Source organism: Chiloscyllium plagiosum, chromosome 50 (genome assembly GCF_004010195.1).
Source record: "Chiloscyllium plagiosum isolate BGI_BamShark_2017 chromosome 50, ASM401019v2, whole genome shotgun sequence".
NCBI classification, from domain to species: domain Eukaryota; kingdom Metazoa; phylum Chordata; class Chondrichthyes; order Orectolobiformes; family Hemiscylliidae; genus Chiloscyllium; species Chiloscyllium plagiosum.
The window spans coordinates 2,499,159-2,517,738 of NC_057759.1; the positions used below are offsets into that span (position 1 = coordinate 2,499,159).

General features: G+C 42.9%; 1 protein-coding gene across 7 annotated transcripts in view; it reads right to left on the reverse strand.

Moving 5' to 3' along the window:
• Positions 1 to 2,150: 2,150 nt before the first annotated feature.
• LOC122544519 (platelet endothelial cell adhesion molecule-like) overlaps positions 2,151 to 18,580 on the reverse strand; it is a 51,750-nt gene continuing 35,320 nt past the window's right edge. For 6 of the 7 annotated variants that reach the window (XM_043683804.1, XM_043683802.1, XM_043683805.1 and 3 more), the window contains 8 exons: positions 17,242 to 17,544; positions 15,916 to 16,017; positions 15,121 to 15,151; positions 12,728 to 12,819; positions 10,556 to 10,612; positions 9,409 to 9,474; positions 6,415 to 6,446; positions 2,151 to 3,932 (listed from right to left, as the gene is read on the reverse strand). In XM_043683804.1, coding sequence (XP_043539739.1) covers positions 3,801 to 3,932; positions 6,415 to 6,446; positions 9,409 to 9,474; positions 10,556 to 10,612; positions 12,728 to 12,819; positions 15,121 to 15,151; positions 15,916 to 16,017; positions 17,242 to 17,544 — 815 coding nt within the window. In that variant the 3' untranslated portion in view covers positions 2,151 to 3,800. The remainder of the gene's footprint in view (positions 3,933 to 6,414; positions 6,447 to 9,408; positions 9,475 to 10,555; positions 10,613 to 12,727; positions 12,820 to 15,120; positions 15,152 to 15,915; positions 16,018 to 17,241; positions 17,545 to 18,580) is intronic. The other variant, XM_043683806.1, reaches the window with a different exon arrangement.

An 18,580-nucleotide genomic window follows, 5' to 3' on the forward strand; every position in this document is an offset into this window, starting at 1 on the left:
GAGAGAAATGAGGATAAGATTGAGGGAGTAAAATGGGGCAGGATTTAGGGAGAGGGAGAGATATGGTGGCAGGATTGAGGGAGAGTTGGAGAGAGATGTAGCCAGGATTTAGGTAAGAAGAAGAGAAAGATTGGGGCATGATTATCAGAGAGAGAGAGAGATGGGGCAGAATTGAGGGAGTGAGAGATAGATGGGGCATGATTGAGGGAGAGAGGTGGAGGTAGAATTGACAGAGAGAGATGAGGCAGAATTCATGGAGTGAAAGGTAGATTGGGGAAGAATGGGGAGAAAGAGAGAGATGGGAGCAGAATTGAGGGAGAGGGAGAGAGATGTGACAGGTTTGAGAGGTAGAGTGAGGTAAATCGAGATGAGAGAAGGATTGATAGAAGGAGATATGGGGTCAGGATTGAAATAGACTGTGAGAGACAGCGGTAGAGAAACATGGTCAGAGTATTGAGAGAGAGAAAACACTTGAGGAAGAGAGATCGAGCCAAGGAGAGAGAGATATGGTAGGCTTTGAAAAGAGAGACAGAGGTGGATGGGGTTGTAAAGAAGGCATATGCAATTCTCTCCTTCATTGGCAGAATGAAGGACATAATTACTCTGGAGAGAGTGCAGAGGATGTTTACTAGCATGTTGCAAAACTAGACAATTGTAGCTATCAGGAGGGGTTCCCATTGTATTCCTTGGAACAGAGGTGCCATGGTGAAGCAATACCAAATAATGAATACTAAATTGTGTGTTGCTAATGAAGGTGCAGAACTCTGAAAGCTAGTACTTTCAAATACATCTGTTGAACTAAAACCCATTGTTCTGTGATTTTTCACTAAACAGTGAGAGGGAGAGAGTCAAGATTAGAGTGGAAAAGCACTGTCGGTCAGGCAGCATCCGAGGAGCAGGAAAATTGACGTTTCGGGAAGAAGCCCTTCATCAGGAACGAGGGCTGATTTAAGTTTGCTCTGAGCAGAAACAACCGCTAACAATTCTCATCCTGATCATCCAGAATTTCATTTACATTAATGGATCATGGTAGCAGAGAGCTTGCTATCCCCATCTTTTTAACCACATCACTCTCCATTTCTTCATGTTGCTGGAGTAGTCTTTGTTTTACCTTCTTCAGTTCAGCAAGAAACTGTTTTTTATATAAAATTTACTTGTATACTCTTTCAGAATTGTTTTTAACTTTCTATAAAGAGCCCTATATTTTCCTGATTCTCCCTAGAATGCATTACAAAAAAAAGGAAAGAAATTTGGCTGCAATTCTCACATTGTGTCAATGGAATCCAATGGCCATCCTTCAATGCTGTGAAGAAAGGAAAGAAAAAAAGCCAAAATTGGTTGTTTGTAAAACTGTTCATTGTGCTTTCAAGCAGAGTTAACTCTGTTGATTATTCTATAAATTAAACTTGACTTATTAAATATTCAGCACTGCATGACGGAAAATAAAATTCAGTTTGCATTCCTCATGCCTACCATACAGCAACACAGGAGCATTGCAGATAATGCATCAGGGTAATGCCCTGTCTAAATCAGAAAATAGAAGTGAATTAGCCAATTGTACTTTATGGTCAAGGAACATTATGATCAGTCAGATACAATGCAGTTGAACTGCTCATTGCACTTTCACTCAGTTGTAAATGGATTCGGTTTACACTGATTGTTGCTTCAGCAGCATTTAGAAAAGTACATCAATAAGCACTGAAACAAAAAAGAACTGATGGCATTCTGAACACCAACACTTTTATATCATTACTCTGTTATATTCTGCACGATACAAATATAGAGTTCCATTGTGGTTCCTACCTAACTTGACTCCGAAGAACAGCATAGTCTCCTTTCAGTGGCAGTGCGTTACATTTTTACTTGTATGTGATTCTTACTGACAGCAACAATTAAAGCACTCCAGCCGTTTCCCATTCATTACAGGAGGCATGTACTGCGATACAGACTGGCAGCACAAGAGAAAACTCACTGTCATACAGCCGTGAATGCTGCAAGGAAAATAATGAAATTTAGCCTCATTTATTTCCAATATGAATTGATGCTCAAACCATTGATCACGGCTGAGGTTATAAAATTATTGCAGTGCCCAGTAGTGAACCATAAAGTCCACTACACACACACACACACACACACAAAATAAACTGAGACTGAAATGCAATACAATTAAATGCCATTGAAAAGAGTTTATTTACAGAGTTTATGCTGCACGTAGACACAAAACCGCAACTGAGTAGCGGAGAATAGAGCGATATTCATCAGAACCGGCACTATACATATTAAGAGTCAGGTGACTGCAGAACTGATGTCAAATTGTCCTTTCAACAGTGACAATGAGCAGATCAAGTTCACATTTCCAAAATGTTCTGCAGAATTGATGCATAATACAATGTCGCAGTACAGACATAATGGGATGAATGGTCTTCTCCTGTGCTGTACCATATCAGTTTTTCTGATGTCGGTTTGAAAGGAGATGACATGCTGTTGTGTTGTGTCTCGATATTTAAAGGTCATGCAGAAATGGACCTCCATGCAGAATAAAACTGTCTCTCACGCACAAAAACACAACAATGTCTGTGTCCAAAATGAAAGCAGATGTCTCAGTTTGAACTGACTCTCAAACCAAACAGGAAATGTGTGACCCTGATTCGAAATGTTTCTCAGAATAAAGCAGTCCACGTTCTGCCGTCGACCTATCTATTCTCTCCCCTGCCCACCCCCACAGACTGACAGTCAACCCATAAATCGCAAAATGCAGAAGATATTAAGACCTCTTCTCAGCACTCTAATAATAACTCTCACAGAATGAATCACACAGTCGCAGCGAATATCAGAGAACTAAACCACTTACACACACACGAGTAGAAACTGATATGTAAAGACTGATAGCTACACTCACTCTATCATGTTGCAGAAGCAAACAAATGATGGGATACAGTTACTGCGGTGCAAATGTGTGACTATCATTCTCCATCGGTCCGTTTCTGTTCACTTAAGTCACATATTCGCATTACAGTAACTGTCGGCGATAGATTAATAAAAATTTTCTCATTCACAAAGCTAAAACTGGCAGGAACAGAATGATAACTACGTTCCCAGTTTCACAGAGCATAAACGGACAAGCAGAGACTGATAACAACACTCTCACATTCACAAGGCAAAATCTCACAGATACATATTGGTACGTGCACGGTTCGCGTTCACCAAACAGGAACTGACAGGTAGAAATCGATAAGTAAATTCACAAGGCAGTAAATGAGAGGCATAGATTATTAACTGCATTCACATATCATACAGGATAACCTGAGAGATACGGATTAATATTGATACTCTCAAGTCACAGCAGGAACAGACTCGTAAATGCACTCATACCCACATAGAATGAACTGACAGGAACAAAATGTTAACTACATTGGTTATACAAATGATTAGGGGTTGGGTGTTGAGGATCTAATCGCTAAATTTGCAGATGATACTAACCCAGGCAGAAGAGTGAATTGTGAGAATAATGCTGCGAGACTTCACAGGGATATTAACAAATTGGCCAAATGGGCAGAAACCTGGCAGGTGAATTGCAATGCGGAGAAGTGTAAGGTTATGAGTTTTGCTACCAGAAACATACGGTAATATTGCAGGTTCAATGAAACGTCTTTGAGGGGACTAATGGAGTAGATGAACATCAGAGTTCACGTGTATCAATCTCTGAAGGTGGCCAGGCAAGCTGAAATCGTTGTGAAGATGGTTCAAAGAATCTAAACACAAGGATTTGTGAAGCTTCGAAGGCTTTCTTCTCTGCTGTCTCACAATTTCCGTGGAACGTTGGCATAAACATTTCTTTCTTGGTCTTGATCAACTTCCTCATCCCCTCCTGTATCTGTGTGTCTCAGGGTGGCGTATATGATGCAGGATTGTTGCTGCTCCGCTTGGTCAGCCTGAGAAAAGGTCAACACATAAATGCAGTAGATAGTAGAAGGACCAAAATTGGTGGTATTGTGCACAGAGAAAAAGGTTATCTAAGAGTACAATGAAAATTTGATCAGCTGTGCCAGTGGGCGAAGGAATGGCAGATGAAGTTTAATTTAGATAGATCTGTGGCATTACATTTTAGTAAGGCAAAATATGGGTAGGACCTATGCAGTTAATAGTACAACTCTGAGGAGTGTTGCTGAGCAAAGAGCCCTAGGGGTTCCCGTACATTGTTCCTTGAATGTGGCATTGCAGCTCGACACAGTGGTGAAGACGCCGTTTGGTACGCTTGCTTTCATCAGTCAGAACATTGACAACAGGAGTTGGGCGCTTAATGATACAACCGTACAGGATGTTGGTGAGGCCACGTTTAGAATACTGTGTACAGTTCTAGTCAGCGCGCTGTAGAAAGGCTGTTGTTAAACTAGAAAACATTTTCAAAAATGTTACGAAAACTGGAGAGTTTCAGCTCGAAGGAGAAGCTGCATAAGCTGGGAGCTTATCTCCTTTGGAGCATTGGAGGCTGAGGGGTGAACTTACTGATTCTTAGATAAGATGAGAAGTTACAATCTTTCCCCCAGGATAGGGGAGTCCAAAACAATTGGGCTTGTATTTAAGGTGAGAGGGGAAAGATTAGAAAGGGACCTGAGAGGAAAATATGAAATGAGCTGCAAGAGGAAGTATTAGAGGCAGGTACAATTACAACATTTTAAAGACATTTGGAAAGGTACATGGATAAGAAAGGATTAAAGAGGTATGGGACAAATTCAGACAAATGGGACTAGTTGAGTTTGGGAAACCTGGTCAGCGTGGTCGAGTTAGGCCGAAGGGCTTGTTTCCATGCTGCGTGACTCTATGAAAATGGATGAGAATAACAAACTTTGCCTGTAAGGCAATTGGAGTGTACAGGAGGACCTCTGAATATTTGGTGTCACTACACCGATCATTTCTAATGGCAAGGCACGTCACTGGAACAAGACTAAACATGACTCCGGCAAATATTATTTCTCTGTACTCTGAACAGGACATAGACATCTCTGTCGGGATGGGAAGTGAATGCCAATTATGAAATGTCCTTGAACTGATCGACTTGCTCAACCAGAAGGCAGTGAGGAGTTTTCAAAGAGTTAGGAGTCATGTACAGAGCAGACCGGATAAGGAGGGCAGATTTCAATCTCTTAAGGACAATCGCAGGGGCGAACAAGCCCCACGAGCCGAATCAGCCATTAAATAGCATTGTGACTGATCCCCCATTCCTCACTTTCATTTTCCTGCACTTAACCCGTAACACTAGGTTCCACGACTCTATCGACTCCAGCCTTAAACCTTCTCCATATCTCCACACACAGCTCTCTGTGGCAAGGAGTTCCAAAGACTCATAACCTTCTGAGAGAAGAAATTCCTCCACATCTTAGTCTTCAACTTTGAACAAGATAGTTCTTTGTTCCTGGCAACAGTCGTCATTAGAGTCTTCTGATCTGTTTTTGTTTAAAATCGAATTCCAAATTCAGCACCTGCCATATCAAGATTCAAATTCACATCTGTAGGGCATACCCTAAGGAGCTGAAAACATAGGGTTTTGCTTCCCTATTATTTCAGAAATTGAAAGAAATCTCATCAAAATGCAATATTGAGATCAGGATAAATTGCATCACATCGCTCAATTAAACATTGATATTCTTAGAATCCCTACAGCGTGGAAAGTGGCCATTCAACCCATCTATTCTGCACCAAGATTCTGGAACGCATGCTGTCCAAACACTGATCTTATCTCCATATTAATCATGGCCAATCCCCTTAAGTTGCACATCATGCAAACCTAGAGTAATGAAGAAGGCTTTTCGTACCATTAAGTCTACAGTGATCCACTGAGTAGCATCCGACCCAGACTCATCCCTATAATCATACATTTTTCTGGCTCGCCCTCTTAGCCTGCCTATCGCTCACGATATGGGCAACTTAGCATGGCCAATCCATTTAACCTGCACATCTTTGCACTTTGGGAGGAAACCGGAACATCCAAATGAAACCCACGCAGACACGGGGAGAATGCAAAAGCTACACATGGAAGGACAGTCACTCGAGGTTGGAAATGTACCTGTGTCCCTGATGCTGGGAGGCAGCAGTGCTAACCATTAAGCCACTGTGCTGCCCAATGTGTTTGCCATGGGCCAAATTAGGTTTGGTTAGCTCAGTTTGGTCTATAGTTGGTTGTTAATGTATCGTCACACTGACAATATGCAGTTCAATTGCTGCTCTGGTTGAGATTGCTGTCCCTTAGATATGGTGACCATCATCAGAATAAACATTTCTTGCTCTGTCTCTGTCTCTCTCTCTCTCTCTCACACACACACACACACACACTTCCCTCTCTCTAAAGAGATAATGGTGACTTTACATTAAAAATATAACTTTGCTGATTAAAAATTCAATGCAAAAAAAACTTACGTGTTTCGTTCCTGGTGCACCATCAGAGTGTGCTGCAAATTAAAAAAAAATGCATTTTACCGACTGTATATATCTCAATGAACTGTGAGAGAGAGAGCACAGGAAGATTTATCAGCATATTGTCTTGAGGGCTGGAGAGTTACAGTGATTGAGAGAGATTGGAAGAACTGTGGTCGTTGTCTTTACAGCAGAATGGATTGAAAGAGAGGGAAGTATAACACGATGAGGGGCGCGGACAGCGTGGCAGGAATAAACATATGCCCCTGGATGGAGGGATCAATGATTGAGGGAGGGGCATAGATTGAAGTTAAAAGGCAGAGGTTTCGATGGGGTATAAGGAATGTCTTGTACACCCAAATGCCCGTGGGCCTCCGGAACTCACTGCCTGTAAGGTTGGGAGAGGAAGAAAATATGATCACATTGAAGGAGGATTTAGATGTGCATTCGTGACGCCAAGGCTTTGGCCAAGTGTTGGGAAATGGGATTTAAAAAATATTGAGGAGGATGTTTCGGACCATCACAAACTCGATGGACCGATGGACATTTTACTCCGACACTATGACTGAGGAAATTGTGATGTGTATTCTACATCCAAGATACGATTAAAATGTAACGTGTTTTAGGGTTTGTTTTCAAAAGAACGATTCAGCAGTTCAGGCCGATACTCTCTGGAGTTTCAAGGAAAAGACGAGTTCTCACTGAGGGATGTAAGATGATTGAGAAAGTGGGATTGACAAAGGAAATGGAGAAAAAATATTTCCTCATGTGGAACAATCTAGAACGTTTCAAGAGAAGCGTGTGAGACAGATTGAAAACAGAGATGGGGAGGAATCGTATCCCTCCAAAGGAGAAGGGTGGGAATCTGTGGGAATTCATAACAACACCTCCCACCAACCTCCTGCCCCCGCCGCAAAAATGGACACAGTGTGTGAGACATGTCGGGACACTGAATAAGTTAAAGGAGGGGGACAGACAGATTGTTATTCAGTGAGGGATTAAAGGAAATGGGCACAGGAAACTGGAGTTGAGGCTAAGATGATATCAGCCACTGCCGTATAGAATGGGGGAAGTAGCCTCCTGAGGGTTCCTATCCCGTATGTTGTGTTGGTCGTCCAGCTGCCTGAACATGTTTTAATGTGGGTGGCTCATAGCACGTGCTCACAAGCTCTAAATTGAATGGGCTCACCTGTGCGAGGCATCACATACTTTACTCACTTAGTAACCAAGACCATAAGATTTAACAGACATTCAACCATCAAGTCTACTTTGGCATTACATCATGGCTGTTATGTTTCTCAATCCCATTCTCCTGCCGTCTCTCTGGAACACGTCATACCCTCACTGACGAAGAACCTATCTATCTCTGTGTTAACAATATTTAATGGCAGCCCACTGTGGTAATGAGTTCCACAGATTCACCACTTGCTGGCTCAAGAAATTCCTCCTCATCTCAGTTCTAAAGGATCGTTCCTTCACTCTGAAGTGGCACGGTGCCTCAGTGATTATGGTCCCTGGTTCAATTCGTGCCTCGGGCAAATGTCTGTGTGGAGTTTGCACAGTCTCCCCGTGTCTGCATGAGATTCCTCTGGCTGCTCCGGTTTCCTCCCACAGTCCAAAGATGTGCAGGTCAGGTGAATTGACCATGTTAAACTGCCCATAGTGTTAGTTGGATTAGTCAGGAGTAAATGTAGGGAAATGGGTCTGGGTTGCTCTTCGAAAGGTCGATGTGGACCGGTTTGGCCCGAAGGTCCTGTTTCCACACTGTAGGGAATCTAGACTCTCCTACTCGTGGAAACATCTTCTCCATGGCCACTCTCTCCGGACCTCTCTATTCTGTAAGTTTCAAACAGATTCTCCCTCATCTTTCTGAACTCCATTGATCCAGACCCAGAGTCCTCAACGTTTCCTCATGTGACAAGTTCCTCAAACCGAGGATCTTTCTTGTAAATCCCTTCTGGACTCCCTCCAAGTTCGGCACATCTTTCCTTAGATAGGGGGCTCAAACCTGCACCCAATATTCCAAATACAGTCTCAGCAGTACATTCCTGGTCTTGCATTCTAACACTCTTTATTAATTCCAACTTTACGCTTGCCTTCCCAACTGCCAATCAAATCTACCTGTTAACATGGAGAAAATCCTGAACTCGGACTCTGAAGTACCGTTGTGCTTCCGATTTCCCAAACCTTTCGCCATTTAGAAAACAGTCTGTGTTTCTATTCTTCCTACGAAAGTGCATGACCTCCTATGTTCCCACATGCTAGTCTATCTGCCATTTCGTTTTCCACTCCCCAACCCTGTCCAAGTCCTTCTGCAGCCTTCTGCTTCCTTAACATTACCTGTCCTTCCATCTACAGTTGTATAAGACTCTGGTACGGCCGCACATGCTAGTCTATCTGCCATTTCGTTTTCCACTCCCCAACCCTGTCCAAGTCCTTCTGCAGCCTTCTGCTTCCTTAACATTACCTGTCCTTCCATCTACCTTTTTGGCACCTAAGAAACACTCGCGACAATGAGATGGCAATGCTCCCCGTGAGAATGATGCGAGGCCAAGAGCAAATGGCTCCTTGCCCCAGAGACCAATGCCAGAAGGTGCCACTGTCAGACATTAAGCTGTTGTATTGGAGCAATAAACAGCTTGACACCCCAGGGCCGAAAGATTAGGCATCCCTCAAAACAAGATAAACAATATAGCAATTAGCCATCATTGTAACTTTCAAGCTCCAATTCATATTGCCCTGTTGTCAATTTAGTTGACGTGAAGGGAATATAACTATGATTTGGATGATTAAAAAATATTATCGGTTATTAATAAATTCAAGATGTAAAAAGATTTGAAAACCCTGCGAAGATCTTCACTCCATTGCTATAGGCAAAAGAAACATCAGCGATGTTTAAAAGTGGCTGAGGTTTTGTGGGTTTGAGAGAGACCGGAGAAAATCTCCACTATCACTGCGCCAGAAATGTGATAAAAGTATTCTTATTGTATCCTTTACCAGCGTTTCTTGGCTTTGAGATCGTCACGACCGAGTACAGCAAACTGCCATCCATTTTGGAGTCATCTAATAATCGAGAAACAATAGCATAGTGAATCGAAGGTTTAGAGAACAGAATGTTAAAAGAACAGCAAATGACTCCTTAATTTAAATAGGGAGTGATAATTAAGGTCAGACAGCCAATCAAGCAGAAACGTAAACTTAAGCTATTGGCTCCATATCTTGGCTAAATAACATTGAATGGATATTTTGCATCAACGTTCACTACAAATTTTGCATCCACTCTCCCAGAACAAGCGAAAAATGGGGAAAGTGGAGGCTCTGGTAAATTTCACTATTTAAAAAAAAGTCACTCATGGCACGTGTTCATCACCCTCTGGGCCCAGCGTTTATCTCCCAATTCATCACTAGTTGCCGCCTTCAGAAGGTGGGGATGAACTGCTTTCTTGAACTGCTGCAGTCCATGTGCTGTATATAGACACACATTACCCTGAGGGAAGAAATTCCAAGATTTTGATCCAATGATACTGAACGAATGGCGTTATATTTCCGAGTCAGGACACTGAGCGGCCCGAAGGGGAACTTGTAGAGGGTGGGTGTTCCCATGTATCTGCTGCACTTGTCCTTCTAGATGGAAGTTGTTGCGGGTTCGGAAAGTGTTGTCTGAGAATCTTTGGTGAATCTGTGCAGTACATCTTATAGATGGTACACAATGCTGCTACTGAGCTTGGTTGAGGAGGGAATAGATGCTTTTGGATGTTGTGTCAATAACCAGGCCTGCTTTGTCTCTTGGATGGTGTCAAGCTTCTCGAATGTTGTTGGAGCTGCCACCATACAGGCAAGTGGGGAGTATTCCCTCACACTCCTGGCCTGTAACTGAGGTATTTGGAATGGCTCAATCGGGACAGCTTCTGATCATATATATCGCGCTGAAGAATAAAGGAATGATATCACGAAGAATCAATATTGTTCTGTCTTCCTCCGATGGATCCCAGGGTCTATCCTACAAATTACAAGTTGAGCCATACCTATCACACACAGTCTTCCTCAGATATGCGCCTTTGATTTTCCACCGTTTATTAATAATTCTCAGAGTACGCCCCCTTGCTCGAGAATCTCGAGGTTTGCAAGCAAAATGAATAGTTACCATTGTGTGTGTGTGTGTTCTTTACTGAAGAGTACACGGCTGCAGCGCAGCTCGAAACTAAAGAGTCAAAAGAAAAGATAGAAATTTGTCTTCAACAGCAAACAGTCTGTCCCCAGGTGGTAAATAATATCTGTCCCTGCTGAGTTTTTCAAACAATTTCTGTGTTTCATTTTATTCCTGACATGCGTTGCCTGAAGAAAGCTAATGGAATGATGGTCTTTACATCTAGAGGACTGGAGTACAAGGATACAGAAGAGATGCTGCAGTTATACTAAACCCCAGTTAGACACCACTTTGAACAAACTGGGCACCACACCTGAGGATGGATAGATTGTCCTGTACAGTATAGGTTTACAAGAGTGATACCTGGATTTCAAGTTATGAGTTGAGATTAGACAAATGAGGCCTGTTTTCTCTACTGTTTTGAGATTTAAGGGCTGATCTGAGGGACGATGTTGAAAGGAAAAGGCAGGGTGTGTAACTAGAAACGATTTCCACTGTTTAGAGATTCTAGAACTAGTGAGGGCATAGTCTGCGAATTAGTGCCAGACCGTTCAGGAGAGATGTTAGGAAGCATTTTTATCCACAAAGGGTTGGAGAGGATTAGACATCTCTTCCACAAACGGTAAGGAATGCTAGATCAATTGTTAGTTTTCAATCTGCAAGACAGAGGCTTTTTTTGTTGAGCTAATGTATTGGATACATTCTTCTAAACATGTTCCCAAACTAAACGAGTCACACTTGGCAGATTTTGGCGCATTTCACTCCAAACGTTTCCATTTCATGTACTTCCTCAAATGTCCTTTAAACATTATAACTGTACCCACATTCATCACTTCCCCAGCAAGCTCATTCTACACACGAACCTCTCTCTGTGTAAAAAAGTAACTCCTCATGATTTTTTAAAAACTTTCTCCTCTGAATTGAAAATTAAACCCAATTTTGAAGTCCCTCACCATAGAGAAAAGACACCTGCCATTCACTTTATCAATACCTTTCGTGATTTCATAAACGTCTATAAAGTGACCCTTCAAACTTCCAAACCCTTCCTATTCATATACCCATCCAAATGCCTCTTAAATGTTGCGATTGAACCAGCCTCCACCAGATCCTCTGGCAGCTCATTCCATATACGTACTAGCCTCTGCGTGAAAAAGTTGTCCCTTAGGTCTCTTTTATATCTTTCACCTCTCAACCTAAACCTATGCCCTCCAATCCTGGACTCCCCGACTCCAGGGAAAATACTTTGTTTATTTATCCTATCCATGCCCCTCATAATTTTGTAAACCTCTATAAGGTTACCACTCAGCCTCCGACGCTCCAGGGAAAACAGCCCCCGCCTGTTCAGCCTCTCCCTGTAGCTCAGATCCTCCAAACCTGGCAACATCCTTGTAAATCTTTTCTGAACCCTTTCAAGTTTCACAACATCTTTCCGATAGGAAGGAGACCAGAATTACACACAATATTCAAATAGTGGCCTAATCAATGTCCTGCACAGCCGCAACATGACCTCCAAACTCCTGTACTCAACATTCTGACCAATAAAGGAAAACATATTAAACACCTTCTTCACTAACCTATCTACCTGCGACTCCACTTTCAAGGAGCTATGAACCTGCACTCCAAGGTCTCTTTGTTCAGCAACATTCCCTAGGACCTTTCCATAAAGTGTATAATTCCTGTAAGATTTGCTTTCCAAAAATGCAGCACCTCACATTTATCTCAATAAACTCCATCTGCTACTTCTCAGCCCATTGGCCGATCTGGTCCAGATCCTGTGTAATCTGAGGTAACCCTCTTCGCTGTCCACTACACCTCCAATTTTGGTGTCATCTGCAAACTTACTAACTGTACCTCTTATGCTCGGATCCAAATCATTTATGTACATGACAAAAAGTAGAGGTCCCAGCACCGATCCTTGTGACACTCCACTGGTCACAGGCCTCCAGTCTGAAAAACAACCCTGCACCACCACCGTCTGTCTTCTACCTTTGAGCCAGTTCTGTATCCAAATGGCGAGTTCTCCCTGTATTCCATGAGATCTAACCTTGCTAACCAGTATCCCATGGGAACCTTGCCGAACGCCTTACTGAAGTCCATATAGATCACATCTACTGCTCTGCACTCATCAATCTTCTTTGTTACTTCTTCAGGTCACAGATTCACACTCACCATTTAATTGACTTGACTCAATTTCCGCGTAATCGAAATTTCTTGCAGGTCTGTCCTCACTCTTGCTCTCAGCACGATTTCCCATCATCTCCCTCAGAAAGAAATATTTCGGAATTATTACCCAACCAAGTTCCAACTCACTCGTGACATCAATTTACTGCTGTTCACGTACCAAACTCCCTGATAATGAGTTCACTGAGCCATGGTCCCAAGGAATGGCTTCTCGGAATTGTCCAGAATGTTGCTCAGAACTTCTACGTTCATAGAATTATAACATTTCATGTGCAGAAGGAGGCCATTCATGTGTGGTCTAGCTCCTGATAGAGCTACACAGTTAGTTCCACTCTCCAGTCTATCTCCGTTGCTCTCTAAAATCATCCCTTTGAAATTCATGTCCAGCTCTCTTTAGAAACCTCACATGGAATCTACCTCCACTAATCTCCCAGGCAGCACATTCTCAACCCAACAACTCACTGAAAAAAATGTTCTCCTCATCTAACTCGCTTACTGATAATCTTGTAATTCTGAGCAGCCCGTTACTAACAGAGCAAACAGTGGGAAACAATAACTTTCTTTCCCCTGTCAGAATTGTTCATATCGTTCAATATCTCAATAACGTCACCACTTCACCTCCTCTGTTTGAAAGGGAATAAGCTCAATCTCTTGAAACTTTCTCTGTATCTAAAATCTCTCTTCTTTGATATCATTCTTGTAAATCTCCTTCACACTCCCTCCAGCGTTTGAACATTCTTCCTCGAACCAGGTGCCCAGAATTGAACAAAACCTGGCTGGGTAATAAAAGGCCAAAGCTGTTCTTCAACTGTATTTCTAAGTTCATTTTCTGTTGTCTCCAATGGTAAGGTGTCAAATAATTATCCGACAGATGAACAATGTATTTCCCCACGTTTCAACTAATCGTCATGACCTAGTATTCTCCATTCACTACGTATGCTCTCAGTGGAATGAATTTCTTTTCAGCGCTCTGCTTTATGTTGGATGTTGGGTTGGCTCAGTTGGCTGAATGGCCTATTTGGAATACAGAGTAATATCGACAGCATGGGGTTGAATCTCTCACTGGCTGAAGTGACATTGAAGGAGTCTCCTTCTTCACCTCTCCCATTGTTTGAGGTTTGGCAACCAACAGGTTAAAGCACCACCTACCAGTTATTTTTCTCTCTGACACTTCAGCTGAAGTCCAACAAGTGTGTGGTAGAAGTTCAACATCACCTCCTTCCTCCCGGACTCTACACCCCCATTCCTCAGGCCGAGGACTCTGTGAGCTTTATTATCTGCACTGCTCCTATCCTGCCACCTTCACCGATCTTTGCACATATACTCCCAACTCCCCCTTTAGAATTGTACCCCCACTTTAAAATGCCTTTCTGTTCCTTACAAACAACATCCATCACCAAATTTGTTTTGAATCATTTTTGTCTTTATTTTCTAATTTTCCCGAATTAAAACCTGTTTTGTTGAATCTAAGACACCCTTCGTCTCGGAAATGATAAAGAGAATCTTCTCTCAACCGCCTACAGTATAATTACATCTGTCCTCAACTACAGAGATCTAAATTGTACCAGCCTCTCCTCCTCAGACTAATCTTTCAGCTTGGTATGCAATTTAATTAATCTCCCCTAAACTCCCCCGAATTTAACTATATCCCCCTTTAATAAGGGGATCCAAACTCTATGAAGTACTCTGTACACGGAAACTCCAATCTCTTGTACAGTTGCAGTAGAACTTCAATACTTTCATACTCCGTCCCTTTAGCAATTAATATCTTCCTTATTACTTGCTGTAGCTGTATACTACTTTCTGCGATTCATGCACAAAGACAGCCAGATCCCTTTGCACAAACACATTTTGAACATTCTCTACAATTCCAATGATAACTTAGCTGTTTGTCGTCTTCCAACAACAATGGATATCCTCACCACAGAGGGGACTGACCCACGCACCGTTCAGTGTCAACCAGAAATTGAGAGAGTGTCCTCGATTTGAACTGTTGTGCTTTAAATTCAAAAGATTCAGATACAGAAGTTCGTTTCGAAAGTGTGGTGCAGCAAAAGTGCACCAGGTCAAGGAGCATCCGAATAGCAGGAGAACCAACATTTCGGGCAGAAACATGAGGCTAATTCATGATGAAGGGCCTATGCACGAAATATCGATTTTCCTGCTCCTGCGATGCTGCCTGGTCTGCTGTGCTTTGCCAGCACCACACTCTCGACTCTGATCTCCAGCATCTGCAGTGCTCATATTCTCCTACGAAAGTGCTTTTCACCCAATTTGTCTAACAAATGTAAAATGCTTGGGTTTGCACTCCAGAGTGATTTTAGTCCATTCAGAATGTGTTTGAATGCTGTTAGAAGTTGGAAACCACCTCACTGACCTACCTTTGCTGCCGGGAACTGCTGGAAGAATCAGCTGGAGAAAATAAGAGAGAGAAAAAATGGGAACGTTTTACTGTAAGTGTTCCGTGTCACGAATTGCAAATGAATCTAGTTTCTTTGACTGATGCGCAAGCAGCAATTATTCTAATGATCATATTTCGTTTATATTTGTACTAATCAATCCTCTGACTGCAACACATTTCTTTGTACGTCGGCCCTTTTAATTGCATCTGCCAGTCATTCAGCCTGTCCACATTTTCACAAAGTACATTCACCCATAGTGTTTTATGAACTGTCATTTCTAATTTACACAAGGGGCCTATTTGTTGCCCGCATCCCTCATTGTCCCTTTGAGAAGTCAATGGGGAGCAGCGTTCCTAAACTGCTTCAGTTTGTGTACTGTAGGTACACAATACCCGTAGGGATGGAATTGTAACATTTTAACCACAGGAAAAGCAGATAGATTTCCACGTCAGGATACTGAGTTGTTCAGAAGGGTGGTGTCCCATACATCTGCTGCCCTTATACTCCTAGATGGAAGTGGTTGTGGGTTTGGAAGCTCTTGTCTGAGGATCTTTGGTGACTTTCTGCAGTGCATCTTCTAGATAGTACACACTGCTGCGACTGTGCGTCAGTGGTGGAGAGAGGGGATGTGTGTAGACGTGGCTCTACACACACGCACACACACAAACACTGCGTGCAAAACTGAGATTACATGAGCAGTGTTAGTTCGAAACCCACGTCAAGTCCTGACTGGACAACTATCGCCCGCATTGCCTGCTGGAGTGTCTCACCCACCTTTTTTCCTGTTCCAGAGTTTAACGGGAAGCAATGTGAGGAGAGAAAGGATCAGAAACAGTGGGACAATGATTGCTGCCATCTCAGCGCTGTGTTGCTGTGCTGGATTCAGAGAGAGATTTCTTGTCAATAACATCATTCCTTCAGCAAGCATCAGCCCCAATGTTCCCCATTCCATGTTGCCCTGACTCCCTGCCAACACCCATCCATTTGGGGGAAACCCTCGTGTCTGTCAAATACCCTCCAAACCATTGCCATCGCAGTGACGTCACTGTTTGTGTGTAGCCTTTCTCATTACTAACATCCCATCAATCCAACCTAGACTATTCAGTGCTAAATTCAAAAGATCGCTCTGCAGCCACCCTCTCCAAATTGCCCACGAGAAATTATTACCCCTCATTTTCACTGACGTCATATCCTGAGGCAAACTTCACTTTGTCCTCAACCAGTCAGCGGCAAATGTGCCATTCACAGAGAAAAATCGAAAAGATCATCGAGAGGAGGCCAATTGGTCTGTCCCGCCTCCTCTATCCAGTCAATGGGATCATGGTTGATCATCCAATTTAGTCCTGTGTCTCCTCGCAATCTCCTTTTAGCTACTAAGAATTCTACCCAACTCCTTCCTGTGCAACGTTCAGTGTTCTGGCCCAGATTCATTTCTATGGCAGAGAATTCCACAGGCGCCCCAGACTCTGGATGGAGACATCAGTTAGATTGTCACCCCCTGGTTCTGGAGTCTCCACCCAGTCATCAGGAATGCCCTCCTTGTGTTTATTCTGTCTATTCCTTATTTGAATCCATTACGTTTCTATAAGATTTCCCTCCTCGTTCTTCTAAACCCCAAAGGATACAATCTTAATCCTACCCAATTCAGTGTCTTTCCAAATGTCACTCCTGCCATCCCAGGAATCAGTCTGGGATATGTTTGCTGTCCTCCAAAACATCTTTAGCCAAAACATCTTTCCTCAGATGCAAAGATCCCAAACTGCACACACAGTTCTCCAGAGTGTGTTCTCATCCTGCCCAAATGCAGCGAGACATCACTGCTCCTGGGATTGAATCATCTCACTCCTCAATCAGAAAAAAAAACATGTTGCTATCTCTTTCTCGCACTTTAAAGATGCAGCCCGACCTGATGACTTTCTCCAGCACGTTGTGTTAATAACCTGCAATGGTAACTCTAATTTTCTCTCGTTCTATCCCTCTCCCCACAGATGTTGCAAGCCCTGCCGAGTTTCTCTAGCAATGTTTTAGAGTGTTCCTGTCACGTCTTCCGCTGTAACCTGGTGAAGAATAGGCACAGTTCTAAGATGAGGAATGGATTACCTGGCAGTCTGAGATCGATGGGATTACTGGTCACATTAAATATCATTCCACTGGGACCCCTGTTGATCGCGCTGCATCGGTATTGGCCTTGGTGCTGGGACTGGAAGGATTCAATGGCGAGCTCTCTCCAGTCTGAGCTAAAGTTGTAATTCACGCTGACATTGTTTAAGGCTTTCTGTTGGAAGTACCATTGAAAGTAAGGTCTTGTACCTCGGCTCAATACACACTCTAGAACGGGACTACTCCCAATCAGAATCTCCTTTTTATTGGTTCTGAGTTTGAGGAAAACCCCAGCAACATGAACTGGAACAAAACAAGACAAAGAGGAAATAAAAGATCAAGTGTTGCATTTCTCATTTTTCTGATAGTTATCTCTGTCTTGTGTAAAATCTAAACTTTGAAAGATTTGTGTTAACTATGGCTGGCCAAATGGTACATCAACCAACCATCGCCCTTTTGACGTTCTGTGGTCTTATCATCACTGTCCCCATTCCCAAATGAGTGTCAACGTCCTGGTTGTTACTGACACAGTCCCCACCCCCACCCCACTACCAACATCCTGGGGGTTAACTTCACTGTCTCCACTTCCACCCCACTATCTACATCCTGGAGATTACAGACACTGTCCCCACCTCCACCCTACTATCAACATTCTCAGGGTTACAATCAACCTTCTAGTTCTCCTCAGCTTCCGTCATTCTCTGATGGATTACCAAACATGGAATCGTAGAGTCAGAGATCTACACCACAGAAAAAAATACCCTCAGCTAATTGAGTCCATACCGCTCACAAGCACCTTTCTATTCTCTCATCCATTTTTTTCCATGCCCTTTGGTCCAGTGCATTCATGTTGACCAGGTCTCACAAACTGACTGAGTCCCACTTGCCTGCGTTTGGCCCATATGCCTACAAACGTTTCCTATTCCTGTACCTATCCAAATATCATTTAAATATTGTAATTGTATCTGCCTTGACTACTTCCTCTCGCATCTCCTTCCATATACACACCACCCTCTGTGTGCGAAAATTCATCCTCCCATCCATTTTAGACCTTTCCCCTCTCTCCTTCAACCAATGTACCCTAGTTTTGGACACCCCTACCGTCGGAAATAACTTGGCTATTCACCCTATCCAAGCTCGTATTTCTGCATGAAAATACAAGTGAAATTTCGAGGACCATTTAATCTGACTCCAGCCTTTGCATCACAAGTGCATTGTGATGAGGATTTCTGCCTCTCTCACCCTTACAGGCAGGGAAGTCCAGATTCCGCACCACCATCTTGATGAAAATGTTTTCCCACACGTACCCCTCTAAACCTCCTCCCCATTACTTTCAATC